This window comes from Caloenas nicobarica, chromosome 11, assembly GCF_036013445.1.
Source record: "Caloenas nicobarica isolate bCalNic1 chromosome 11, bCalNic1.hap1, whole genome shotgun sequence".
Taxonomy (NCBI): Eukaryota; Metazoa; Chordata; class Aves; order Columbiformes; family Columbidae; genus Caloenas; species Caloenas nicobarica.
In genome coordinates this window covers 22496742-22524344 of record NC_088255.1, presented here as the reverse complement: position 1 = coordinate 22524344, position 27603 = coordinate 22496742, and the positions used below count along the sequence as shown (strand labels likewise).

General features: G+C 44.4%; 1 protein-coding gene across 1 annotated transcript in view; it reads left to right on the top strand.

The window, feature by feature from the left end:
• RAD18 (RAD18 E3 ubiquitin protein ligase) overlaps positions 1-26942 on the top strand; it is a 38317-nt gene extending 11375 nt beyond the window's left edge. The window contains exons 6-13 of the mRNA XM_065642643.1: positions 1859-1958; positions 4411-4595; positions 7648-7724; positions 8458-8518; positions 12186-12320; positions 15664-15820; positions 23264-23326; positions 26450-26942. Coding sequence (XP_065498715.1) covers positions 1859-1958; positions 4411-4595; positions 7648-7724; positions 8458-8518; positions 12186-12320; positions 15664-15820; positions 23264-23326; positions 26450-26552 — 881 coding nt within the window. The 3' untranslated portion in view covers positions 26553-26942. The remainder of the gene's footprint in view (positions 1-1858; positions 1959-4410; positions 4596-7647; positions 7725-8457; positions 8519-12185; positions 12321-15663; positions 15821-23263; positions 23327-26449) is intronic.
• Positions 26943-27603: the final 661 nt, after the last annotated feature.

Below are 27603 nucleotides of genomic sequence, written 5' to 3'. Positions count from 1 at the left end.
ACAGATTCCTTTGGTTTGAGTAACAACTCTAAAAAACAATAGTTGCACAACAGACTTAGTAAAAAATGAAGTCATTTTTCTCTTCTCCTCCCCTTAACGGCTACATAGACAACATCGACAGTCGTTCTGCTCTCATACCCGTAAGTCACCACAAGCAAGGTATTTTATAATGTGTTTGCTATTTGAGGGGTGCACCCACAATCCAAACCATCATGGCTTCGGTTTTGTTAACATTCCTATTTGTACACTCTCCAGAATAAAGTAATCTGTGGTATTCTTCTTGTCATTCTACACTGTTAAGATTAATCTATTTTGAAGCATGAAAATGCCCATTTATACTAATTAACTATGATCAAATGACAGAATCCCCTTAGTTTTGACAGGATGGCAGCTATCCTGTTGATTCAATTAAAAACCGCAATTAAAAATAAAAGACTGTGTGGGAGTACAACACTGATTCTTATTAATTGATATTTATCTTTCTTTTATTTCTTCTTTTTAAAAAATTATCCTTTTGTTTAATGATTCATTCAGCTGGAACTCTGAAAGTTCATATGTATTTGCTAGTTGGATAAATACTGCTTAGAGATGTAACACAGCCAGAAAAGTGGCCATATGAGAATGGGATCCACTTAGTCTGAAGTTACATTTCCCAGTTTTAAGGATCAGACTTGTTTGCATTAGTAATTTAAAACTCATATGAAATTTTACCTCTCATTTATTCTTGAGCAATTGAAATTTTCACTTGCTTGCTATTTTATGACCTTATTAAATCCCTGAGCAAGCATTACATTGAAATTATTTCCACAAATGCAAAGTAATTGGTCAAACAAGATAAATGGAAGGCTTGAAATGAGGCATTGCTGAAGTGGTTGTAGTATTATTTGTTCTGTGTTAAGAATTGAAATGTTAACTTCAAATACAATAGTAGGCTGCTCAGAACTATTGTGTTATGTGACTGTCCCAACTGTGTTGGTGTTTTATTTTTAACCTTTGACTGGAATATGATGTCATGGGAGTCAGGAATTGCAAAGCAGTGTTACCAGATAACTCTCCCGATTCCCACAACCTTTCACAGTGGTTTTCATAGGTTGTTTTTTGTTTTGTCTTTTAAAGCAAAACCAACTTCCTTCACACAAATCCAGAGGATGCCAGTTCCAGAACCTCTTTCTCATACTGCACAGTTAAAGTCAGCCTTTTGGTTTTGACATCATGTGATTGAGAAAGATGAATATTTGAAGTCTGTGTTTTCTGAGTATCTTCACAGGTCATGTTTATAGTTGCTGCTTGAAAATATGATGCGAGAAGAATTCTGAGTTTGGGGGTACCAAGCTATAGGGTGTTAGTGACACCGAGCCTGTCACAGAGTCTGGTTATCTGTGTGAAGAGCTGAGACACGGCTGGTTCCCTCGTGCCGACAGCCCTGTTGGGACCCACTCACTGAGAACATGATGAGAATAAAGTTTGTGCTGTACCGTCTCACCACAATGATGCAGCTCCTTTGTTTAGGAGTGAAATAACTGCACAAGTGAAAAACATTGGCACAGAAATATGCTTATATTATCCCCTAGGCTTCTGTGTGGTGTGTATGTTATCCTAGATTTTTATTGGAGATCTCATTCCATCTGCCAGCAGGGAAGATGAGAGCCATTCTGATATTAGCTAGAGAGGGAAATAGGTGTTCTGGTGAAAAGCAGAGCTATAATGAACATTCTGCATAGACATGCCAGATCTTTTAATAAAGACATCTGGAATTCTGGATTTGCATTGTCTTCAATCAGCAGTTAGTTTTTCAGGTGAGAACATTTGCTCCTTGCTGTGACACACACACCAGTGAGCTCCTTCCCCTTGCTTGCAGTGGAGTGTCCTGTCTGCGGGGTTGCGATTCCGGAGCAATACATCAACAAACATCTGGACAGCTGCCTGACCAGCGAAGAGAAGAAGGACAGCCTCAGGAGGTGAGAAGCTGCTTCAAGAACTGTTATATGCGTGTAGCCATTTTTCTGCACCACTGAAATTATACATATTACTTGATAGTTTACAATGCAGTGGATTGAGTTTGTTTCTTGGTTACCCGCTGTATAGATCCCTCTAAAATCACTCTGTAGTGTGATAGTTGTGATTTTCCCCTCTCAAGAAAGTATGTGGATCACCAGCAGAATTACTTTTTGGGTTCTAGTGGCAAGAAAACACTGGGCAGTGTTTTAAAGAATTCAGCGCAGGGAGTGAAACTTAGTCTGTGCATTATTCTCATCACATTTCTCTCACTAGCATTAAAATTCTCTTCAGATAACACTTATTCCCATTTTTCACTTGGTGAATGAATTGCTTCCCCTGATTCAAGTGGGCCAAAAGACAATTGCTTCACTAGCTGTCAAGGCACAAAATAAAAATTGCACCTTACTCTGCCCACAGTGGTGCTTTTAGGTTGCCCCAGTCAAGGTTGTTTCTTTAAGATCTCGATTTCCATAAGATCAGTGCTTACCTTGGACTTTATGCCTCCGCCCCAGGATTTGTCACAGTCGCCATATTCCCATCGCAAGTGTACATTTGGGGTGGTTTTACTTACTAGTGTAAATTTAGGCCATTATTATTTCTATCTGATCAGACTTAAGAACTGTGAGGGCTTTTTACTGCATGCGGTTTTACTGCATGCTTTTATTTCCAATTCCACTGAACCTGGAATTAGAAAGTAATTTTACGTTAAAGCTCTTATTTTGCCCAGTCATGCTTAGAATGCCAGTCTGTAAGCTAAAGGGCTTGGAGGATGAATAAATGGTGAATTAATATTGAAATCTGATGTTACATTTTAATTTCCATTTGGGACATTTTTAGTGTTTTCTCTGTTCTTAATGAATGGAAATAAAAGCCAGATTTTTCTCTGGTGTCAGGCCCATGTTCCTAACAGAATTTTAAGTTTTGCTTGTTTTATCTAGACTGCTTGGATCTTAAGAGTGTGTCACGCAAGACACTTCTCCGTAGGGACTGGCTGTTGTGTGCTAAATGCTGGGTTTTGGCAATGTGTTTATTTTCTGGCGGTGGTGTTGGGGTTCCAGTAACAGCACATCTCGAGTTCTTCTCTGAGGAATTTTGGCTGTTTATCCTCAAATTAAGAGCACATGGTATCTTGATTAAGAGCTGAGCAGGACTCCAGCAGAACTGGCAGTTTATTCCCCAAAACCTGCACAGGAGTAATTACAAGTGTGTGTTCCCAATGAGCGCTGCATTTCTCAAGGGTGGGAAAACCCCCCAACAATTAGATTCCAAACTGGTGTGAACTGGTTTTGTGTCTGCTCACAAAGCTGCCGTCACTCCTCTAGGTCGTGCTGCTGGTGAATTATAATACATACAAAGCTTTTTTAAGACTTTCAAAAGATTTAGTTATTCAATCACATCTTTTTTATTTCCCAAAAGAATCTGGAAAAAGTCTTTTCCTGAAGAATGTATTGTGGTAATGTATCTTTTTTTTTTTTTTTTTTTTTGCCAGCTGTGCTATGGGGGCTATATGAGAATAAATGAATTAATGATCATTTTTGTGTAAGCTTTTTTTTTTAACTTGGAAATTTATTTTCAATGTGCTAAGTTGAAAGTGCTGAAGACAGTTTTCAAGTCAGTCCTTTCACAATGCCAAGCTGCTAACCTCTCTGTAATTCAGAGCAGCACGGCTGAACCTTGTTGTGCTGCAGGAAAAAAAGTGCCTGACTAAATGCTGTCCTTCTGCAACTAAGAAATGATTTAAGCTGAAGAAGGTGAGCGAGGCAGTAGATGGATTTGGGTATCTTTGCTGGCTAGTTTGAGTGTATTTCAGCAGGAGTCGTAGGGAAGACTGAGCTAATGTGTGCAGGAGGAAACCGCTCTGCTAATTTTAGATGAAAACAGTTGTAGTAGGACTCGAGCTTTCTGTGGCAGTTTCCTGTGATGAAGATGTTTCCTGAGCGATGCCAGGAACGCCAAGTTCTCCTGTGCAGGATCCGTTTGGACTGGAGATGTTATTCCCCGGAGTGCTGTTCATTCTCTTTAATGTCCCTTCCCGTGTTACCGACCTGCCCTTTGTGAGGTGGGAACTGCATGTTTGTGATTCTGAAGCCTTTGCTGTAGATATTAAAAAACTGAGCCACAGTCTGTGTGACAAGAGCAGCGTTTGCATCGTTTCCTAAAGAAGACCCGACTAGACCTATTGCCTTCTGTGTGCTTGAAATTGTCTTTGTGGTAGATGGAAAAAGTGCTCTGGCTTCCTAGAGCTGTCATGTCTGCGATACCCCGTCATTGGTTGTGTGTCTGTCACGGCTGAAATGATCCTTTCGGGTATTTCTTACCCAGAGTGGGGGAAATACCCTGTAAAGATGTCAGTATTTGGGTTTCCATAGGAGTACTAATTAAAAAAGCATTTGTTTCCTTTGCCTTTTGCAGTTCTGCTCACAAGAGGAAGCCTCTGGCCAAAGTTGTTTACAACTTGCTCTCTGATCGTGATTTGAAGAAGAAACTGAAGGAGCACGGTCTGTCCACCCACGGGACCCGACAACAGCTCGTTAAAAGACACCAAGAGTTTGTGCACATGTATAATGCGCAGTGTGATTCTCTAAATCCCAAATCGGGTAAGTCACACATTCTAGGAAAGTTGTTACCGTTGTGCACGATTTGTATGGATTTCCCCTTCTCTTAGTTCTCAGGGTAGGAATAAGGCTGGTTTGAATATTTGGGAAAACGGGAGCTGAAGAATTTATCTAAATCAAGATGAGTGCAAAAAAAGGAAACTTTAATGAAAACCAGAAACCTGTTGCTATATTCTGGAAGTATCCAGCAAAGATGTAAGTTTGTGTTGAAATTCTTTGATACTTCCTGGTTTACTAACCCTGTTCTGAAAAATGTTCCGTGTTTTTATTGACTTTGCATTTTATTCAGTGCCTCCAAATTAGACTCTAAGGCTTTTAGTCCATAAATTGGAAATACCTGAGGTTCTTAGTAAGTGAATGGCTTATTAATTTATCTTTTGTTCTGAATTTGTTCTATTCCTCCTATACACTTAGACTTTTATATTTTTGTTGGATTTAATTACAAAATTAGATTTGTTTTTGAAGATGTTTGGTAAGGGTAGGATGAATTAATAAAGTGTTAATGTTTCGCTGGAGTTTATGTCGATTTAAATGTTTGGCAGCAATTTTATACCATTAGACTCAGACTGCGTATAGCGTTAAACAGCTGTGCAGGATAAGGGGAAGGCGTTTGAGTCTGTAACGTCGGTGCCGTGTAAAGTTCCTCCCAACAGCAGTGGGGTGTTTGCATGTGCTCAGCTCAGCGCCCGGCGGTGCAAACACCCCGCTGCTGTTGGGAGGAACCTTACATGTGCCTTTTTCAAAGATGTGTCATTTGCCATCTCTCAGTTCAGTTCTGCAGGTGATATAAGGAGCAGCACAAACACACTGCACGTGTGGGTGAGAGACACACATCAGATTTATAGCTGTATCATTTTTTGTTTGATTAGAAGCTTATGGCAAATGGTCCTTTTAAAGGAATTTCTAGCAGGATCACGTTCTGGTATTCGTCTCTGGGGAGCGGCAGAGCCGTGAGTGTCCTGGCAACGCTCCTGTCACTGGTGGCGGTGTTGTGTGCCATTTGCTGGCTGCGGGGCTGCTCTGCTGGCTTTGGAGGCAGAGAAATGAGAAATATCGTTCCTCACAGTAAACACCACTTCATCAGTTACCCTTAAACAAATTCGACGGTATGGAGGAGTTTTTCTTTCAAGTGAATATTAAAAGCTCCTATGTTAACTCCATATACACGTGATCACTTGAATATCCACAACTTCTGTGGCGTTTCAAAAATAAAGCATCTTTTTGGTGTTCAGCTCCTTTATTAAACAGGCTGTCCTGCCAGATGCGGTGCTTTTTCAAAAGTAAAGTCAGTCACTGGGAACATAAATATGAATTCAGCAGACAAGCTTTAGGCTCCAGCTTTTTGAAATCTTGGTTTCACTTGCCAGCTCTTGGCTTGGATTGTGGGAGCAAGTGCATGAGAAAAGCGAGTTTGCAACCAACGCTGTTCGCTTTTTCGTTTTGCTCCTTTAACCATTTTAAGAGCTTGACTAAGAAGGTTAAGTGCATGAGTGATTTAGGTGCCAAGTGTCACTGCTTAATTTGTGCCTAAGCTCTTCTGAAAATAAACATAAATGCTTTCAAAAATCGCTTTCTAGGACTTCAGGAAGTCTCTGGGATGAGAACCAGCAGACACAGTTATTATAAGATTGTGTTTGATTTCAGCAAGGATAGAAGTTTAGGCAGTTGAAGTCTGCTGAGCAGCTCTTGTGTGGGATTGCAGCGGCGCCGGGAGCCCCGTTCCCTGCGAACGAAGGGAACTTCCCGGGCTGGTGAAACGAAGAGTTTCCTAATGTGCCACCGTGTACTTGAGCTGGTCTGCCCTAAATAATGCAAAACTTCTATTGAGTTCTGGCTCAACACCTATTTACAAAGGGCGAATTATTAAACTGGCACTTAGGATGCAGACATGCACTTGTGGTGGTAGCAGTGGACCCAAGGTCACTATCTCATACAAATAGCGGAGCTTCTGAGGAAGCATTAGTGCCAAATTCCTGAATTTTGCTTAAATGAGTTTTGAACAGGTTTTATTCCTTCAAAGCCTAATAAGCTTCTTGTTCTCTGGTTACTTTGCTGTCTAGTGATAGTGTTTATTTTAATAAATGCCCACAGCTACCTAGGAGCACCGTGAAGATGATTAAGTGTAGAAACAGATTTGTAGAAGTAAATGGATATAAGGAAGAAAGTCTTGGCCGTGAGGGTGGGGAGGCCCCGGCCAGGCTGCCCGGAGCAGCTGGGGACACCCCGGCCCCGGTGACGTCCCTGGCCGGGCTCGGAGCAGCCGGGGCTGTGCAAGGTGGCCCTGCCCATGGTAGGGCTGGAATTAGATGAGCTTTAAGGTCCCTTCCAACCCAAACCATTCTATAAAATGTCAAAGTAAACCATGCAGGATCCTGTGTAGTTGCAGTTTTAGTTATAATGTTAACACATAGCTGGGTCTGTTTATATGGTTTGGAAGTGTCTGACTTAGGTGCTAGAGCAGGTTGTAATTCGTCTTTGTGCTATGGGCTTGGATGTAAGCCTGCAGACAGTTTGGTGTTGCCTTGGGACGTAGTCCTTGGAGGGGCAAATACAATACACAGTCGATGTCGTTATTTTATCTTCTGTTTATAGAGACATTATAAAATGGAAACTCCTTATAAAAGACCTGCCTGTGCACCACAGAAACACTACAGTATGCCAGAGCGAGATTCAAATATGATTTGAAAAGACTGCGTTTTCCCCTGGGTTTGATCCAGGGCAGGGTGAGAGAACAGCCCGGGGTGGGTGGGGACAGGGCCGCAAGCCCCGAGCTGCTGCAAGGAGCTGCGGCCACGGCTCCCAGCCGGCCGCCGGTCCCCAGGTGCTGGCGCTGGTGACGGGACCGTCCCTCTGGTCCCCACCCGCCGCCCATCACCGCTGGGATCCGTCCCGTTTGCCTCTGCGCGGGGCTGCAGCCCGAGTTTGCTCTGCTTCAGAGCTCGTGCCCGTTTGTGCTTGAAATTCACAGTAGGTTCACTCAGTGCTGTTACATCTCTTGATTTATTTATCATCCCTTGCTTGTCTTTTCAAACAGTTGCAGAGATTGTTAAAGAGCTGGAGAAGAATGAGAAGGTTCGGCTTCAGCTGGAATTTAATAAAACCGGTGAAAACGTAAGCGAATTATGCGTGTTCTCTAAGAGGGGATGGCCGGGAGAAATTGCAGAGTGGGCACTGAACGTTTGTCTATTCCATTATCATGGGAATTCTCAGATTCCCAGGTTGCATGTTGAAATTGGCACATACCATCTTCTAATCAATGTGATTTTTCTCATACCATTCATTCGTCATGGCCAGTTCTTTGTGTACTGCCGATGTTTTTATGTCCAAACCGTTAAGTAGTAGCATTTTTTTATTGCAATAGAAATTCTTGAGAAATGTTCCCCTTGGTCATATTAGAGGATTTTGACCCTCCATGGCAGCGTGGGGAATATTTTGTTTCCTAGAATTCTCGAGGATTTAGCTAGCAAATTCCTTGCTTCCGTATCAGCAGTAGTGCCTGTTCTTTTCCCATGACATATGATACTGTTGTGACTTTTGGAGCATGTTTGTTGCACAGCGTTAGGAAATATTTTATGGTCCACACATGCTGGGTGTTATATGGAGTGTTTTGACTTAGTCCTGTTGACTGTGTTAAAGCAAAGCAAGACAGCGTGTATGTGTACTTTAAATATATATATTACTGTCTACTTTAATTATCTATTACTGTCTGCAGATGAGATCGTAAGAGCTGGTGGGGGGGAAACACAGAGCTGATCCTTCTCCCAGTTTTAGGTCTCTAGTTTTAAAGTATGTAGCTTTATCATCATTTTGTTTCTGTAAATAAACATTTGTGTGATTTCTGTAGAGCTTGACCTTCACAAAGGACCAGACAGAGGAAGAAATAGATGAGATCCACACTGATTATCGTAAGTAACACGCAAGTTTCACTTCATTCACCTTTTTTTCCTTTGTACTAAAATATACACACAGAAGTGAGGCTTTTTACGTGTATGTGCTTCTCCCACCCCCCCATTTAATAAATCGAAGCTGGAAGTTCTCTGGGCTGAAACTTCCTCTTTGAAACTCAGTCTGAGTAAAGTACCAACAAACTCCTGCCAGGGCTGGGGGTGCTGAGCTGAACCTGATCCCCAGCACATCCCATTATGCACTCTCTACTTGCGTTCCAACGGGCCTCCTAGGAAAGCGCAGTATTTTAAACTTTCTCCTTTCTCACTTGAGAACAGCGTCTTCTCCCTTGGCAGAGCCATCTAACCATCTTTATGGCTAGTTTAGAAGCAAACCTTCATGTGGGAGTTAAGGACTGCAGGACTTGCATCCTGTTGCGGTAATTTAGCACAGAAGTGGCTAATGTAAACCGATTTATACAGTCGATTTCCTGACCCTTGTTTGTGTGTTTTGCGCATCAGGTTTTAAATAGCGTTGTTTTGTACCCGGCTCCCTCGTGGTGCTTCGTGGTTCGCACGTTCTTTCTGCGGGTTCCCGCTGGTTCGCTCACCTGCCCGAGCCCTGCGGAGCCAGACGGAGCGCTCAGAGCAGCACAGCCACCAGGGACGGCTTGTTCTGATTGTACCGCAGGGTGTATTTAAATCTGCAATACGGTCCTATTTCCTGTGTTTCCTTGCGTTGCTTCGGGCATATAAATTATTCCATAATGCAGCTAGATTTAGCCTTGTTGATTTTAGTTGGGTTTCTGTGACGGCTAAATAAGGGCCTAAATCTTTAGCAAATTTTTCCCTTGCTTTTTGTTGCTGTCCTGAGAATTTTTTTTTTTTGAGTGCACATGCACTGTTTGTGGTTTTGAATCTTAAGCATTCTTCTCTAATTCCAAGTAACTGGTTAATAATTCCTCTCTTCCCATGCAGAAATTTTGAGCAATATGATGCAGGGGGGGGAAAAAAAAGTATTAATCCCAAATTGGGCATTTTCTTCCACAAGGCTTTAGTAGCTCTGTAAAGAACAAATCCCAAGTTCAGTGGCTTTGGGAGAGCTGCACACAGCACTTCGTAGAGAGAACTGACCCAGTGCAACAAACCCACTGAACTTGCTTTTTAAAAACGTTGGGGGTGCAGGAATTGCGTGTGCAGCCGATCCGGGGTCCCCATCCACCCTGTGGACAGTTGTGCAGCGGGGCTGGGTGGCATTTTATTGAGTTTATATTGTTAAAACGATGTGGTTTCCAAATGATCAAGGTCACCGAGTGAATACATTAGCCTCAGGCAGTTTAACTGAACATTTAGAAGTAAAAAAACAATAGGGAGGAAAAAAGAGAAGATAGAAAAATATTTTAATGGGAACATACGGTCTTCAAATTAATAAAAAGTGATGACCAAAGAGGTAAATGTTAACTAGTGTCAGCAAATTATTACTAATAAAAGCAATAAGGAAGAAATCGTAAGCATGAAAAAGGAATTGTACATTAAAATTAGAGGACAATTAGAGATTAAAAGAACCTTTATCAAATGCCTTTTTTCACTGTAGCACAAAGGGACTTTAAAAAGCTTTAATATACAATGAAGGGGTTTTTTTCCCTTTTAATTTACTACATTTGCACCCTAGGTCACTAATTCACAGCATTAATTAGCTCTGGCATAAGTTCTGAATAAAAAGCCTTAACCACGTACTCTGTTCTGTATTTCCATATGAAACACAACGCAGCGGAGCTCCAGAACAGCCTCCTTGCAAAGCAAGATAAGCCAAATCGATGAAACTCCCTGTTTTTCTTTGTTTACCTTTACAATTTCCCAGGCTCTTAGCAAATTGCACATTGCTTTTGGTATTTCTTTTTTTTTTTTTTTGGGGGGGGGGGTGGTGTGTGAAATGTATTTGAAAGACCAATTAATATTTTGGCTGGAAGAACCCAAGGGTGGTTTATGTGCCTGAGCAGCCGCGGAGCCTGGGCCTGAGGGTGCAGTTAAAGGCTCTGTCCCCTGCAGAGCTGCTGCTCCTGGGGGCCGGTGACACCCACAGGTGACACCCCCAGCCGCTGGCAGCTCCTCCTGCTGCTCTAGTTAGAGAGTTAAAAAATCTACTGGAAAAGAAATACATTTGTTCAAAAAAACCTTATTCTGTTGCTATTTCTGCTTATAAATCCTTTAATTTGCAATGTGATTCAGAGACTTGGTGATTTTTGTTTTGTTTCTTAAATATTTGTAATTATATCCGTGGTTGTTTTATTATCAAAATGCCTGTAGTTTGCCGAAATGTGTGTGGTATGGCGTTTAGCACAGCGGTGATTTACAGCCTATCGGAACAGTGCTGTGTTTTGCCAGGACATTTCATTTTGACTTGAAAAACTTGGTAGTTACACCATAAAGCAAAACAACAAAAAATAGCAATACCGGGAAAACAGAAGCGCCAAAGGAATCACGTCATGAATGCGCAGCGGCTCAAACACCAGTGTCTGGGACAAGGACTTTCTTTTTATTGCAGGAGTTGTTGACCGTATGTGGTGTTTTTGGCTGCGCAGGGAGGGGGAGTCTGGTTTAAACGTTCCCCGGTGTGAGCTCCGGTTTGTCCCAGGGATCCCGTGCCCTGTGCTGGGCTTTGCCGCGGTGGTTCTGCGAGTGCAGAGACCTGGACGTTGGCTCCTGTGCGTGCAGAGCAAGAGAACAGCCTGTGCGCAGTGCTGCGTGTAACGCCAGGTGTGCTCGTGTGTTATCCGCGTAAACCTCCTTTCAGAGTGACTTTGTTCAGAGTCCTGCTCCACAACGGGAGTTCCCGTTCGCTGCCTGCGCTGTAACGTGTCAGTGTGCGGCCCCGTGCGTGGACCGATCGGGTTCAGTACGAGTCGCTGTGTTCTGTACAGCAAACGTGTTCCCTCGTGCCCAGCGAGGGCTGGCTGATCCACACCAGCTGGCCGAGGACATCAGGCGTTTTCCCAGCCTCTGGGTAAATTCGAAGCATCTAGACTGAAAACGAGCGTTGCTTTGACTGAATACCAGAGGATTGCTTAGAACACAGTGATTGAAAGTGCAGGGTATGCAAAAGAGCAATTAACTGTGATTTAGAGGATCTGAATCAAAACAGTACAATACACGTGACATGAAGGCTTCAGACATTGCTTTACTGCAGAAACGAGAAGCCCAAAGCAACTTTAAAGCAATTAATGGAGCAGCCGTGGGGTTTTCCTCTCTCTCTGTAGCTGGGTGCTCCTCGCAGGGCTCTCTGGATCAGAACCGACTGAGAGCATCGTGCGGATGCTCCTTGTGCTCTACCAGGCTTGGTGCCATGACCACAACAGTACCTGTTGTCACAACAGTAACCGCAATACTTAACACATTTAGGAGAAAAAAAAGATAACATAAAGAAGCAGGAAACAGTTCTTCTGTGCACAAGTTTTCATCTGTGAACGTGTTCTTGACTACTGGGTAGCTCTGTAAACTCACAGACACAGATGTGGTTCATTAACAGAACATGGAACATATTGCAGTGATGAGTTGGTTTTCATTTACTGTAACAAAAATATTTTGAATTCAGTATTTTGTGTTTATTTCTGTTCACATCCTTTTCAGTTTTTATGGTGTACCCTGAGATTCCCTTGGCAATGATCAGTAATGTGCTGTTACATTTCAGGAAACAAGCACAGAGGTGAATTCCAGTTTTTGGTGGATCAGGTAAATAAGCGGTGGAAGAAAAGTGGCCTGAGGAAAACAGAAAGTGCTCAAAACAATGAAGAAGTCGCTGTCTCAGAGCTGCCAGCAGGCACAGGTTGGTAACGATGTTTATTGCAGTCCCTCTTCAGTCTGTGGTGCCAGTGAGTGGAGGTTTCCCAGAGGAAGGTTCTTTGCTCCCATTGTTCTTCTCCTACAGAGTGCAAAAAACCCCCTAAGAATCAAACAGACCCTATAAAGATTGACTGCTGTTGATTTTTAGTGTGATCCATCAGCACAACCCATAATAAGTTGTTTGTTCAATTTTAGTGGGATTGTGTATAGATGTGCTTGATTTAGTGCATATTTTAACGAGCTGGTGGAAATGGGATCTCAGGCTCTGGTCCAAATCTACCGGAGCTGCTGAGAGCGCCCACGTGGCAGTCTGATCTTGGAAATGAAGGTGATCGGGGTATCGCCTGCTGGGCTTCAGCTTTTCTGTATCATTATTGACAGGGAGTCGGTAATTGGGAGCTGCAAAGATGTTTGTGTGGATTGGAACAAGTATTTATTTGTCCTGATCTTGAAGCAGTAAAATACTTTGGCTTCTATCGGACTCTTCATACAGTATGTTGTGTCTCTTATTTAAACTCACTTCGTTTAGTGTTTATATACTTGAACACATTGAAAGTGGGAATGCACAGCTGCAGTTCCGCAGTTCTCTATGGTTAGGAGCAGCATCTGGCACGTATTTGTTATCTGCACTGCCCGCAGCATCGGACAAATACCTACGGGTGCTTTTACCTGGTTCCCTCTGGGCTCGCCCAGTCTCGCTGGGTTTATGTTGCTGGTTGCTTGGCAGTGTGGGATTTAGAAGAGCGTTCCTCCACCTCGTGTAACTTGTGGTGTTATAGTCCGTTGAAGATAGTGAATTTTGGAGAGAATTCCATTGACCAGCGTTGGGTGCGCCGTTGTCTCTGTCCCTGGGAAATACAGCAGCTCAGTTTGCACCAGCGCTCACAAATCCCGCGCTCTCGAGCTGAGCTGAACTCATCTCTGGCCGCCTCCTGCGCTGTCTCCTCCAGCAGAGCTCCTGAGAACAAAAATAAATGAAAATACCGATATAATAGTATGAATTTTATCCTTATCGTTTCATGCAGACCTTGATGCAATGAATAATCCTTTCCATGTGAAGGGTAAAAATTAAGGAGTCTCAAGGATAAAGTTTATCTGGTTTGATGTAACTTACAGTGATGTCCCTCTTCTAGAGCAGAGATGGCAGCAATGTGTTATTAGATAATGGGATCACAGACTCTGAAACATGAATTCCTGTGCTCTGTGGAGGGGTCAGCTGTGAAACATGAATTCCTCTGCTCTGTGGAGGGGTCGGCTGTGAAACACGAATTCCTGTGCTCTGTGGAGGGGTCGGCTGTGAAACATGAATTTCTGTGCTCTGTGGAGGGGTCAGCTGTGAAACACGAATTCCTGTGCTCTGTGGAGGGGTCGGCTGTGAAACACGAATTCCTGTGCTCTGTGGAGGGGTCGGCTGTGAAACACGAATTTCTGTGCTCTGTGGAGGGGTCGGCTGTGAAACACGAATTCCTGTGCTCTGTGGAGGGGTCGGCTGTGAAACACGAATTTCTGTGCCCTGTGGAGGGGTCAGCTGTGAATTCCTGGGTTTCTGTCTGTTGTGTCGGTTTTTGTGTGCTGAACCGCGGGCTCTGAGGAGCTGAAGTAAAGCCAGGTAGCTTTTCCAAACGAGTGCTCAGGTAGAAAATAACGTACATCAGGTGTGTTGACTAAAGCACACGTTACCACCTCATCTGGTTCTGAGAAACCTGAACAATTTTCATTAGGCATTTTGTGCACTGAGTGTTCAATAATCTCTGAAGTTTCAGTTTCTAGTTGTATGCCAAACATCTGACTGTTTGTAAACCATTAAAACAAAAACAAACACACACACACAAACCCAAACAACAACAACCCACCAAACCAGAAAGATGATGTATTGGTGAAGGAACAGATGCCTAAAGCCTCAGTGTTCCTTATTAACGGCAATTACCTTTTTCTGAAACTGGAAATGCCAATAGGTGGGATTGGGTCGTGTTGTTTTGTTTTCTTTGAACCCTTCATTCCTCCCCTGGCCCTTTACTGTAGTGCTGGTTGATACAGCGTAAACCTCTCTGAAAGTCTTGCTCTGTTTGTGATGTTTTAATCATCTGTTCCTGATTGACATTGTCTTGGTTTGCATCTTTAAACTTAAAATGTTCAATTTCCAGTCTTTAAACGTTATAACTTTTAAACATGGGGGTTGCTTTGCCTAAGGGGAAGCACCATAGGATGTGATAGATACTAGTGATCCAGCTCTTCTGGGCTGCGTTACTGCGCAGCCCCTTGGCTGTTCTCAGCCTGGTCGTTTCCCAGTTACGGTTCGTTAACTGGACAACTGACTCGCTGTCATCAGCCCATTGTTTTCAACAGGCAAAAATATGCTCCTGGGATTTACTGATGCATTTTGGCGGAAGGGAAAGGGCAAACTGTAGCTAAATTCAAGGATTGTGCAGCTCCTCCACACTCTCATCACCGTTCTGTTTGGCCATTCCTGTCAAAACCATTTCTGGAGGGGTAGGAAAGTCAGTGTGGTTTGAGCAGGAATATAGCAGCTATAATAAGGGCTATTAATGAGTCGCAGTGTGGTTTTAATATCTCATGCAACTTTCTAGTTAAGTAACTAAATGGAAAATATTGGGGGGTATGGCGTAAGAGTAGTTTATCTTTACATACCATACTTTCTAGTCTAGATTTGTTTGCTCTTTGGAGAGGTAGAAGGTGTTTTTTCAGGGAACTGTTCATCTTTTCATAGATAAAAACACTTGACACAAAAATAATGGAATGGTTTTACAACTCTTGTCTGATATGTGTTGTCTAGTAATGATTTTTCCTACTAAATGGAAATTCAATTATCTAGATTGACATTGTCTTTCACAGATGCGTAAGGAAATAAATCGTAATGCTTCTCCTGTTGAAAACAAGCCCATTAACTTGCTGTGCAGAACTTCCAAGCTATCAAGCTGCAAGCAGCAGTGAGCAGCGCTGGTGCATTAGGCGTTTGCTAATTTCTGAAATAAAGTTTCATCTTACAAAATACCGTTCATCTAACATATCCCTTCCCCTTTGTTTCTCTCCTTGTTTGTGTTTGGAACTCATAACAAAGTGTTCTGTTTTGGTCTCTGGTTATTACAGGATGGGTCTCTTTTGTTTGGGTTTTTGTTACTATGCGGGAAAAGAAGTTAAACCTTTGAAACACTGAGAGTTTTAGGAAGCAAGTAAATGGGAATGAGGCATTGGTATTTAAATATTAATAACTTTGTTTTTTCTTAAAATCTGTTTCCAGGCTGCCAAAATTTGAACAATAGTATTTCGTTTTGTCATTCTCGCTGATCTGCCTTTCTTCTTGGCAGAACATACGGAAGAGCATCACCCAGCTGCGGTCCTTGGAGAAGCCCCGGTGCTCAAACGAGAAGCTCCTGACGGCAGCAGAAGCGAATGTCGGTCCTCGGAGGAGGGGCCGAGATCGGTCTCTCCTGTGTTCTCACTGTCGTCCGGATCAACAAGCAGGTTAGTGGAGAGGAGTCTCTTCTCCCTGGGTTGGACCACATTAGACCAAACATGGAAAAACTTTGCCAGTAACCTCAAGCAATATATATATGTTTGTTTGTTTGTTTGTTTATTTATTTATTTATTTATATATCTTACATCAAAGGATGGGTTCCTGAGCTGGAGTTACCGATTCATTCTCTTTCATGTTTCTGGCTATTCAGTTCCTCAAGGGGTGGAGCTGAAATACATTGAGAATTCACTTAATAATTTTGTAATGGCTTGACAGAGGGGTGATAGTGTAAATGTTCCTTTTGATACAGGAACAGTGAGTGGAATGTCTGTGGAACCAGGAGAACCTTTGGCGTTTCTCTTCCACTGCATCATCTTCCCTTCTGTTGGAGGTTTTATTTAGAGAAGTCCAAAATCTGATATGGTCCAAGTCTTTTAATAGCTCTTTGAGTTGAGTATTGCTGTAAGAAATAGAGTTTAAATGACCCATTATTTGCAGTCAGTGGTATAATAGAATGCCACTGAACCTTGAAGTCCTGACAGCCATTCACTTTGCTTTCTTCATGCTTTTAGTTTTGCTTCCTGAAATCGCCTTATTTGGTTTCACAAAATGAAGGATTAAGGAAAGCTTTATAAATATAATAATTCAAATTGCTTTTGATAGTTCAATGATAATTTTATTAGGAGGAGACTCAGCTGTTACTGCTGATAAGATCTATGTAGTTTTTGAAGGTAGTGTTTGGATCTGTTGAAGATGTTTACTTCATGGATCATAATTTGCTGTTCACTGCCGCTTGCTTGTCAAAAATGACAACAATGAATACTATTGCAGTACTGGTTGTGTGGCTTCAGTTTCTGGAGGAAAAGTGAAAAAGTTATTGAAAGCAAATACAGAATAACTGGGTTTGATATGTATCTAAAAGAGCTAATCTTGAAACTAATCTTGCTGAAGTGGGAGATAATCCCAGGAAGCAGCTGAAGGTCCCAGCTGAGCGAGGAATGACAGTTCTGCATTCCCACCCACTGCACCCATAGGATGTGCCCCTTCCTCCTTGTTCCACGAGTGTCAAGAACAATATAATAGTGCTTGGCTTCAGCATCGTTTATTAAAAGAACAATTTGGTTGAAAAGTTTAACAGAATCATTATTTTTCTGAAGTCACTGGTTCACAAAGGGTTTTTTAAAGTCAGTGTGGGGATTAAAGACATTGCCTGAAGACACTGGCTCCATGGCTTTGTTCTGGAGACGGGTTTTATGTGCCCGAAGCCTCAGCCCTCCGGTTGGTGGCTGACGGGCAGGTCTGGGGCCGCAGGACCACAGGCTGGTTTGTGGAGTGGTGGCTCTGTCCATGTGGTGGCTCTGTCCATGTGGTGGCTCTGTCCATACGGCAGCTCTCGGCTTTGTCCATACGGCAGCTCTCGGCTCTGTCCATACGGCGGCTCTGTCCATACGGCAGCTCTCGGCTCTGTCCATACGGCAGCTCTCGGCTCTGTCCATACGGCGGCTCTGTCCATACGGGCAGCTCTCGGCTCTGTCCATACGGCAGCTCTCGGCTCTGTCCATACGGCGGCTCTGTCCATACGGCGGCTCTCGGCTCTGTCCGGGCCCCAGCTCTGTCCATACGGGCAGCTCTCGGCTCTGTCCATACGGCAGCGCTCGGCTCTGTCCATACGGCGGCTCTCGGCTCTGTCCGGGCCCCAGCTCTGTCCCCACGGCAGCTCTCGGCTCTGTCCGGGCCAACGCGAGGCCAACGCCTGCAGGTTTGCAGAGCTGTCCCGTTTGACAGGTGTGCGGATGATGGATGGAGCTGCCGCATCCTCGCTGCGCCTGCTCTGGCGGTCGCCCTGGAGCTCCGATATTTTAGTTCCACAAATAAATGCCTTCAGCTTGCCCCTTCTTCCTGAATTTAAACAAGGTGCTCCTGTTCTTCCCCATTTTACTTTTTTTTGGTTTTTTAAAAATTTTATTGCAAATTAACCTTTTGGTGTTAAGGACCTTCGAAAATTTGCAATTTTAATCTTACAAAGTGGGCTCTTGGGAAGTGGAAAGGGCTCGTATTAGCTCATCCAAGGTATCATTAAATCTCTGTTTCACTGCCAATTTTGTGTGTGAATGATGTTATGAATGAGTCTACTAAGGGCCTTTGACATGACAGTTAAACTTTGATTCTTTACCTTGCTCTGTCTGCAGGCTCCTGTACATCAACTAACAGGCTGAAAGTGTCTGAGGGACTGAGGGAGTTTGCTCAGGGATATTCTATCAGCGTGGGGCGGTTACTAATAGCTGGATGTGCTTTCGTGAACCAGGCTGGCAGATTCGGCTGGAAGGTGCCTTTGTTCACGTTACGTCTGGCTCGGGCAGGGTTGTTTATTCCTTCTCTTTGTGCATTCACTCTCTCCAAGTGAAATATTTCCCCAGACTTCTCGAATCAAGCGCAGACTCCTCAGCTGCCCAGGCAAGCGGGTCTGCAGCACACACATTTGGACCTTCTTTTGTAAAACATGCTTAATAGCTCCCTGTGGTTTACTCTTAAACTCGGCTCCTGTGGAACAGGAACAGAATTACTAGAGTGCACAGAATTGTTTCGTCAGAATCTCTCTGGGATTTTCTATTCCATGTCCTAGTCTTTGCATATCCCCTGGTTTGTATATGTGGTGCGGTTTTTATTTATTTTTCTTTAAATACAGGGCAGTTTGCTTAACCTTAAAAGCTAGCTACTGCACTGGTTGAGGAGTTCAGCAACGTGGTGGGGTTTTTTGGTATATGTTTTTTTAATTATTATTGTTGTTATTTTTTTTAGTTATTCTTTTGTTCTCCCCGCCCTGTAAATTGTGTGTTAAACTCAGCTGACGGCAGTGGGGCTCTGGAGTGTGCCCTAGTGTGTTACACGCTGTGCATTCCCATCCCTGACATCCAAGCCCTGGTTTTATACTCTGCCTGAATTACCACGAGGTTTTCAGGGACTGTAAAAAGTAGGTGTAGTCATATAAACTGCCTGAAAGAAAGAGATGTGTTTTGTCACTCTCAGGTTACCGTGAGGTTAATCTTTTGTTAATTACAGTGAAATAAATATAGCACAAATCAAAAAAGAATGATTTAGATTTTGAGGGTTTAAGTACCATTGTGCTATTGTACAAAGTAATGATTTTCGGAGGCTTGTATTTTATTTCTGATAATAAGAGGATATCCTTTGACAAGGGTAGAAGTTTTTCACATTGAAACGTCAAAACTTGAAATATATTTGAAAGTCTAAATCTGCATGCTGTGTTTTCATGGAGAGAGCACTTCTAAGTGGAGCCGATGTTATCATGGATTAAAAGAAAATTCGGATTTTGAGCAGCACATAGAATATAACAAAACAACCTTGGAGAGTTGAAATGTTTGCTCTGTAAAAAGATGCTGCAAGTAAATCAGTGATTCTTTTGTATTCTCCTTCATAAGACCTTCTGTCTCTGTCAATCTCATATTGATATTTGCTAAGGGAGCAGTTGGTCAATATTAGAAATGACATTGTACAATAATCACTTATGTACTGATATTATTAAAAAGTTGATACTTTAATTGAGAAAATGAAAATTTTATACCTGCTGGAAAAAAGATTCAGAGCATGCATGAAGGTTGTAGCATTGACCCCAACACAGTTGGGCTCTTCATAAATTGATGATCCCACCAAGAAAGCAAAATGTGTGTAACAGATAAAAGTCATGTTTTGTTTGGGTGTGTAAGGGATAATTTTTCAAAGCTATGAAGTCATACATAAAGCTTTCCTAGAACCCTAGTGCTCCACATCAATGGTCCTCTTGCGCTCTTCTACTGTCTGGGACTGAAGCCAAATTTTGGGCAACTACTTAAACAATAGGAAAATTAGAAAAGAAACTTGGTGGGACAATGATAAGCCAGCTAATGAACTACGCAGAGGAAACATTCTATTGAAAGTATTTTATACCATGGGGGTAATATTCAGGTTTTTAAACAAATTATTTCTTTTTAAAACTTTGTGTTAGAAGAAAATGTCAGTTCTTGACAGAATTGCAACAGCAGACGATATTTATCGTTGGCCTTGTCTGGGATACAAGGTGTGCACTGAAACAGTGACTTAACGTTGAAATCCTGGTGGAAAAGCGCTATATCCGCAGCTCGTGTAAGTCCCTGCGGCTGGAACAGGCAGAGCGACGGCAGCGTCTGCCCGGTGAGCTCGTGCCCGGGGAAGGGGCCCCGTTCCCAGCAAGTGAGACGTTTGGCATTGAGTTCAGGAGGCGCCGAGAGGCTCTGAGAGCTGGGCTTAGCTGGCCACTAGTGCTTGGACTGATGCACTTCGCAGAATTTGGGCTCTAGTTCCTCAGCAGAAGAAGAAGCGGAAATGAGGCGTTGATGTTTGGTGAGTCTGGAGCTCACTGGCTGGCAGCAATCCCCCCAAACTGTCAGTTTGTCCGAGCTGCCGGCGGGACGGACGGCAGGACGGCGCGGCTGAACGTTGAGCTCAGGCGGGCGCTGGTCGGAGCTGGGAAAGCCTTGCCCGGGTCCCTGGGCTGGCCACACCGGCACGTGGGAGAACTACATAAAACCGTGTTGGTTGGGGGAACAGCTGCCTTTTCCAGTTCTTCAGTACAGTTTTGACTTAATAAATCTTGAACTACTTTGGCTCAGAGATGAGGTACGTTACAGTGTTAGACAGGAGTGTTTTGTTTGTGATTTTTTTGGCCTCAAATACAGGTTCATTGTGGAATGCTGCTATGTTGTTGATTCATACCTTTCTTCCAAAAACCATGAGCTGTAACAAATGGCCAAGAACTGCGAGGTGTGGTGGAGAGAGTCCCGGAGGAGTCGTTTCCAACAGTGACAGCTGGTGACCTCAGGTGTGGGGACAGTGGGTACGTGTGGCATGTCTGCAGGACGTGTCCCTGCTCTACAGCCACGGGCTCTGGACATCTGTGAGCCCTGGAGCCGGCGTGGTTGTCACCGGTGCTGTGCCCCGGCGGCTGCCGGGCTCCGAGGAGAGCGGCCGGGCTGGATCCAGCAGAGCTGTTCCCGTTGGGAAGGCAGAGCCGCAAAGCCACGCTCTCCAGCTGCAGAGGAGGCCACTGCAAGCCCAGAAAGCCTTGAAAGAGTGAAGAAAACCAGCGAAACGCTGGAAGCTGTGTCAGGTTTAGTGTGGCCGAGAGCCCTCGCGGGAGCCCTGGGAAGGTCCAAGGCTGGAACGGCTGCTGCAGCCCCAGGTGGTGCTGAGCTGCGGGGAGGCTGGAGGTAGACGGTCGATGCTGACTGCTGACTCCGGGCACTGCAGCACCCAGCTCAGCCCGTCCATCGCAGGCAGGACAAAGCGGCAGCAGGTCTGCGAGTTGGAGAAAACCGTTGACCTGCACTCCTTGCGACTGTCAAACGAGATGGTCTGCAGCTCATTTCTCATGCCAGCACCGCGCGAAAACGCACGATGCAGGTGCCAGAGCAAAACACCGACTGCACGGTGGACAGGCTGGTGGAAGGACACGGGCTGCACACCCTGAGGCTGAGAAGGAACATAATCTGCCTTAAACAAATTCAAACAGATGTTTGCTCCTTTCATTTTTAGAACAAGACATGTTATTCACACTTACGTCAGCTTTTTTCTTGCTATTTTGAGGTGATGTGCTAAAAAGGGAGTCAAATCCAAATGATGGTCAAGAAAGGAACAGTTTACTCTTGGTTAATTATCTATCAGTGCCCAGAAGAAACCGATGCTGCAGAAAAATGAGGCAGAGTTGGGAGTTGCTCTGACGCTGGGGCTGCACTTTCCTCAGCCTGAAAAAGTCCAGGAAACAAAACCTCTTCACACCCGTCACCTCGTCTGTCGGCCTGTGGCATCTGCAGCCGTTCAGCTGCAGAACTTCAATGGCTTTGCCATAAAAATGTACTCGTCTGGAACTGATATCTAAAATCCTAGAATAGAATAATGACCTTAATTCAAGAAAAGGACAGAAAACCTCCTGTGGGAAATTGTCTTGGGTTTGGAGTCTGAATAAAGTCGGAAGCTGTTTTGCTTTGTCTGTAGGTAGATAGCTAATGGGCGTTGGAAAGGCAGAAAATACCGAAGAAATGAGCACAGCCGTTCTAAATTCTGTGATGTCTTTGGGTCCCCTAGGCTAAAACTTAAAGAAACAACATACATAATGAGCTAGCTGTTTCTTTTTTACTTAATTCACTTTCTTCAGTTTAAGCGAATTCATTCAATGATAAGAAGAGCTTAAGACTTTTCTTCAGGCAAAAAAAAAAAAATACATATATATATATAAATTCAGTTGGCAGTCCAAGTTTCCTTTGCTTAGTTGAAAATGTTTTTGATAATTGTTTTTCAATTGCCTGGCACGCGGCAGAACGGGCACGAGCAGCTTTCCCCCCCGCGCCGGCACGGTGACCGCGGCCCCACCGCTGGGAAGCGCCCGGCACGGCCGCTCCGTGGGCTTGTACAACAACCTCTGGCGTGGGACGGGTTTGTGAAAACTGCAGTCTGGGCAGAAATACCTTTTGTAAACTCCAGGAATTGTCCTTATTACCTGCATTCTGCTTTGCCGTGCTGGAATCTGTCTTGTGAGAATGAGCATTTTGGGGCTATTTTCCTTAATATGTGTTTTGAACAAATATATCAATGCACTGATACCCGTGTATGACACTATGACTGGGGGTGTGTTTTTACAGTTTACCTCTGCTGTCTTCTACCAAACAGGGGATTAATTTTGTTGTAAAACCTTTAAAGTAAATCCAAGAGAACCGGTATCCAACAGCTGTCCCGTGGTTTACACTAAAATCTCCCAACTGTTTGTGTAACGTAGTTTGTTATGTAATTTCTGCAATAGTGGCGCCTTTTTGAGAGAGAGTTTCCAGAAAACAACATTTTCCAACTTGCTTGTTGACTTCTGCAGCCCTGCAATTTGGCAAACACTTGAGAACTTTGCAATAGTTTATATCACGGTGCCTGAACACACAACAGAAGTTATCAATAATTGGCCAGAGGTTCGTGTTCTCTTAATTCAGATTTTATTGACATTTAACAAAATTTTCTTCTTATTTAAAATACAGAGTGAAAACATCTGTGTGGTTGGTTTGGTGGGGTTTTTTTTAACTTTGAGCATGTGAAGAGATCTGACTGCCGACACTGGGCTGGTGTAGGTAATGCAGTACGTGTATGTGTATGTACATGTGTGTACGTGTCTACATGCGGGTTCTTCCCGTATTGATGCAATAACAACAGTTGAGTAATTGAGTTTACTAAGGCCCTGATTTAATTAGCCTCTGTGACTGCTGTAAAATACGTGCTGTTGATGGAAATTATTTTTTGTTGGCTGAATTATTTCGTATTGCCTGTGCCACGTGGAGGGGTCTGTCTCGTCTCTGGATTCTGCTGCCTTTGTAAGCAGAGCCCTACTTTGCTGCAGATGTTGCTAAAATAATTTATATCTGTTTTATTTTCCCCCTCAGCTCCAGTTCAGACATTCTGAGAGATCTGCAAGAGTCTGAGACATGTTCCGTGTCCTCTGACAAGTAAGTAGAATATACGAGTGGAAAAGTCCTTGGGACTGACTGAGGTCAGTGGTTTCCAGTTTGTGGAATCCTCTGTGGTTTCTGCGGGAGAAGCAAATGCCTCTGAGAGGTCGGGTTCTTGGAGAATCTCCACGGTTGTGGGAGACACAATTTGGTTGGTAGTTTTGGATCTTTGGAAAATAATACTTGCGTGCTCCAAGGATCTGCAGATGGCCAGTTGAAAATCATCGTACTAAGGTATATTGGAGTATGAATATATATTTTTAAAAAAAGAAAAAGAAAAAAATAATGGGGGAATGAGGGAAAATTAAGAGAATCTGATCTTCTTTTGTATTTGAAGTTACATTGGCGTCAGTCTCGCCTGCATCTCTGTCAAGCTGAACATGCTGGAGCTGCAGCATCTGTTCCATTTACTTCTGTTCAAAGAGAGGAGAGCATTTTCTTGTTTTCAAAAGCTTAATGTCTTATTTCTTGAAACCAAACCTCCCCTTTTGTTATATAGTGGTAATATTTAAAATTTGGGTCTTACTGTGCAAGATGTTGTACAAAGAAGTACATCAGGCTCACCTTCCCAGCCATGTTTGCCGTCTCTGTGGAGGCCGTCGGCTACGGACTTGCAGGTGGTGGACTGTCATTTCTTTATCAGCAGACAGTGACTTGCAATTAATTTTGTTGATGGTACCATCAAATTATTGCCTGTTCTTTGTTCGTGCTCCCTGGACTCCTTTCTGGAGATGCCAGTTGGCAGAACTGTGTCTGCTACGGGAGATAGTGTGTTGTGGCTCAAGGGTCTGGCAGCTGTGGCTCCATGGGCGAGCTGGAAAAACAGGTTTCTTGCTGGAAGAAATGGGAATGTCAATAACAAACCCAGTGCTAGAGTTTGTTAGCGGAGCGTTTCTGCCCAGCAATGGTGGATGTTCACGTGAGTTATGGGATGTAGCCACAGCAAGCTCGTTTGTTCCCTCGGTGATTCCCTTCACCCAGGAGACTTCTCAGTTGTCTGGTGGGTTTGAGTGGTAATGAAGTTGGGCCAGATTGAGAAGTGCAGAAGAACGTCAGTCAAGCTGATGTGCAGCGTTAATGGGAGTTGCCCTTTCCGTCGCTGCAGAGCCGTGTCCCGCGGGCTGCCCGGCCGGGCCAGGGAGGGCTTTGCTTTGGCAAACACTGCGGGAACGCAGAAGCCGTCGGCCAAAGAACAGGCAGATGGTTCATTTCATAACCAGCCCAGATTGTTTAAAACTTGAGTTATGCCAGAAAAATATCATCCCTCTTACTTTATTTTTATGAGAGTTAATGATCAGATATTTGCAAAATAAGAGAACCAAGTGATATAGAAGCTCCGGTTCTTGGCTTTGTGTTTTAATACACTTTTGAATATAAGGTAATTACCATTCTGCTGTGGAAAATTTAGGCATCAAAGCTAGGAATGGGCAGAAGATAAAACAGCAAAGGGAGTCTTAAACCAAATGAGATTTCTGCTTCGTTCTGTGTCCTAATTTGTTCCTGCAAAGGTAGTTGTATTTTGCAACTTCTCTAAAACAAAATAATGGGGGGAAAAAAAAAAGGGGAAAGAGAAAGGTGCAATGCTGGTGCTGCTCTTTGTGAAGGGACACAGGAGCTCTCTAGCTATCCCAGCGGGAGCTTTGGAGCAGGAAGGCTGGGGAGGGTCGTGCACGTGCGTCGTCTCTCCCGGCCGTGCTCCTCAGGGTGTGTTACCTGCACGGCACGCACCGAACCTGCTCGTGCTGGGTGCACACGCGTTACCCACACGGACCGAACCTGCTCGTGCTGGGGGGTGCACATGCATTACCCACACAGACCGAACCTGCTCGTGCTGGGTGCACACGTGTTACCCACACGCACCGAACCTGCTCGTGCTGGGGGGTGCACACGCGTTACCCACACGCACCGAACCTGCTCGTGCTGGGGGGTGCACACGCGTTACCCACACGCACCGAACCTGCTCGTGCTGGGGGGTGCACACGCGTTACCCACACGCACCGAACCTGCTCGTGCTGGGTGCACACGCGTTACCCACACGCACCGAACCTGCTCGTGCTGGGTGCACACGTGTTACCCACACGCACCGAACCTGCTCGTGCTGGGGGGTGCACACGCGTTACCCACACGCACCGAACCTGCTCGTGCTGGGTGCACACGCGTTACCCACACGCACCGAACCTGCTCGTGCTGGGGGGTGCACAGGTCTCCCGCACGTGGTTACGGTCTCACAGACGCAGCAGCTCCATTTCCAACGTGGTGCTGAGCTCATCTCTGAAATACCAGTTGTTTCTCTTCATCTCTTTTAGTACTTCTCTCGTGGCACTCAACAGAGACATGGATTTGGGCATTTGAGAGTTTTCTGTTGTTATTTTCAGTTGCGGATTCCCAGTTTAAGCCAAATGAATCGTCCCTGCAGGATGGATTCATCCTGGCAAATGGTACAAAAAGAGTGCATTTGTAAGGAATGTTTAATTAGTGATAGCTATTGATGGATGAGTGATATCTTTCATGTCAACACTACGTGGAATTTTGAGCTGCTTATTACGGAAATTAGCTGCTTAATTTAAATATGGCTAGTTTAACATTTTTCCCTTTAAAATTAACTCTGACTAAAAAGAAAACACTTCTTTGAGTTCCCAGTGGAAAATTCCTTGTCCATAAATGAGAAGAGCATCTGGCAAAGAGCCTGTTTGAAGATGGGAGTCCTGCACATTTCCTTCTTGGGTAACCATGACCAAAGCCGCTCGTCCCCTCCCTTGGTGGCTCTGCCACTGAGGGTGGCTCTCGTTCAGGTCGACCTTTACTCCGTGATGCCATCCTGGTTTCACTGGCACCGGAGCCTCTTCTCGTTTATGGACAAGGAACATGAAAGGTTGGTGCTGCTCCTTGCTGTCCCCAGCGGGTCCCTGGCGATGGGGACAGGCACGGTGACCCTGTCCCTGCAAACGGGACGGTTCCGGGGCACTGGCTGCTCCAAAAGAGCGGTCAGAGCAGAGCTTCTCTTCACCATCAGCAGTTACACGAGTGTGCGCCCACTTACAGCACGTTAATACAGCCTTTGGCACTTGCCATGTTTAGAAAAGCTTCGAAACCCTTTCCTTCTTTTTTAATGTTTTCCAGCGGCAGTTTCCCGGGTCTGAGAGCCAACAAGAGAAAGTCGCGTGGGCCCCGAGTGCCAGGGAGCGAGCGGCTGCTGCCCAGGAGCAAGCGGAGGAAGAGCTGAGGCTGCGGCGGGGAGCGCGGAACCGAGCGCTGGGAAACGCTGCCGAGGCCTTTCCGCTTGCGGTGGATCTGGCTACTTAATAAACCCCTGCATTTTCGCATCACTGTCATTCAGACTGCCTTAAAATAACCCGCCTGGCGCGCCGATGGCTTTTGCTTGCAGCGCTGTGGCCATTTAACCTTGGGATGGGGATGAAGCGCCGCAGCCTCGAGCCGGCTCTGGGGCCGTGTCCGCTGCAGGATGTGGGGCCGCGTGTTCCCCTCGTGTCCCGCAGGACCCCCCGGGTCCCCCTCAGCGTGACCTGCTGGGGCTGGGTCACCCGGCTCGGCGGGGGGAGCTGAGGGACGGGCAGCTTCTGTACTACAGAAACGTGCTTTGTTTTTCAATATATCCGTGGAAACTGACTCATGAGTATGTGTCATTATTTCATTTTAAAGTCATTAAATTTGAAAGAAATTGGAAGGTCATTGGACGTGAAGTATTCTGGCTTTAAAACAAATATTAGCATTTAAAAGTCTTATCGTGGAAGAAGATGGAGTTTTGTAATGCAATAAAGCAATGCAAGAAAATTAAACCTAAGCAACAGGGTACATTTCTAAAAATACAGCTTGTAAGCAAAATACATACCATGCAAAATATTCAAAATGTTCTTACCAGGCCTTGAAGCTTTGGTTGTAGCCTTTCATCGGGAACTTTGCAAAGAAAGCACAAAAGCTGTTGAAGATTGAGGGTTGCGTGTCTTCTGACCTTAGACTGTGGCTGCCATTGGGACTGGACCTTCTGCTTTCAAAACTACTGTGCTCAAACCATGGCAGCAGGCAGTATTTTTGTTTAGAATGGGGTAAATGTCGTGAATATAAACAGTAACTCCAGTGAGATGAGTAGGTGCAGAGGAAACACAGAAGCTGGTTTTGGTTATTGGTTTGGTTTGTTTTTTCTACAAGCAAAACTTTTGAAAGAGTAATTATTGACTTCTGCTTTAGATCTGCCTTGTAATCATAGCAGTTAATACAAGACAGATTTAGATTTTGTCCAGTTAGCCAGAGAAGAA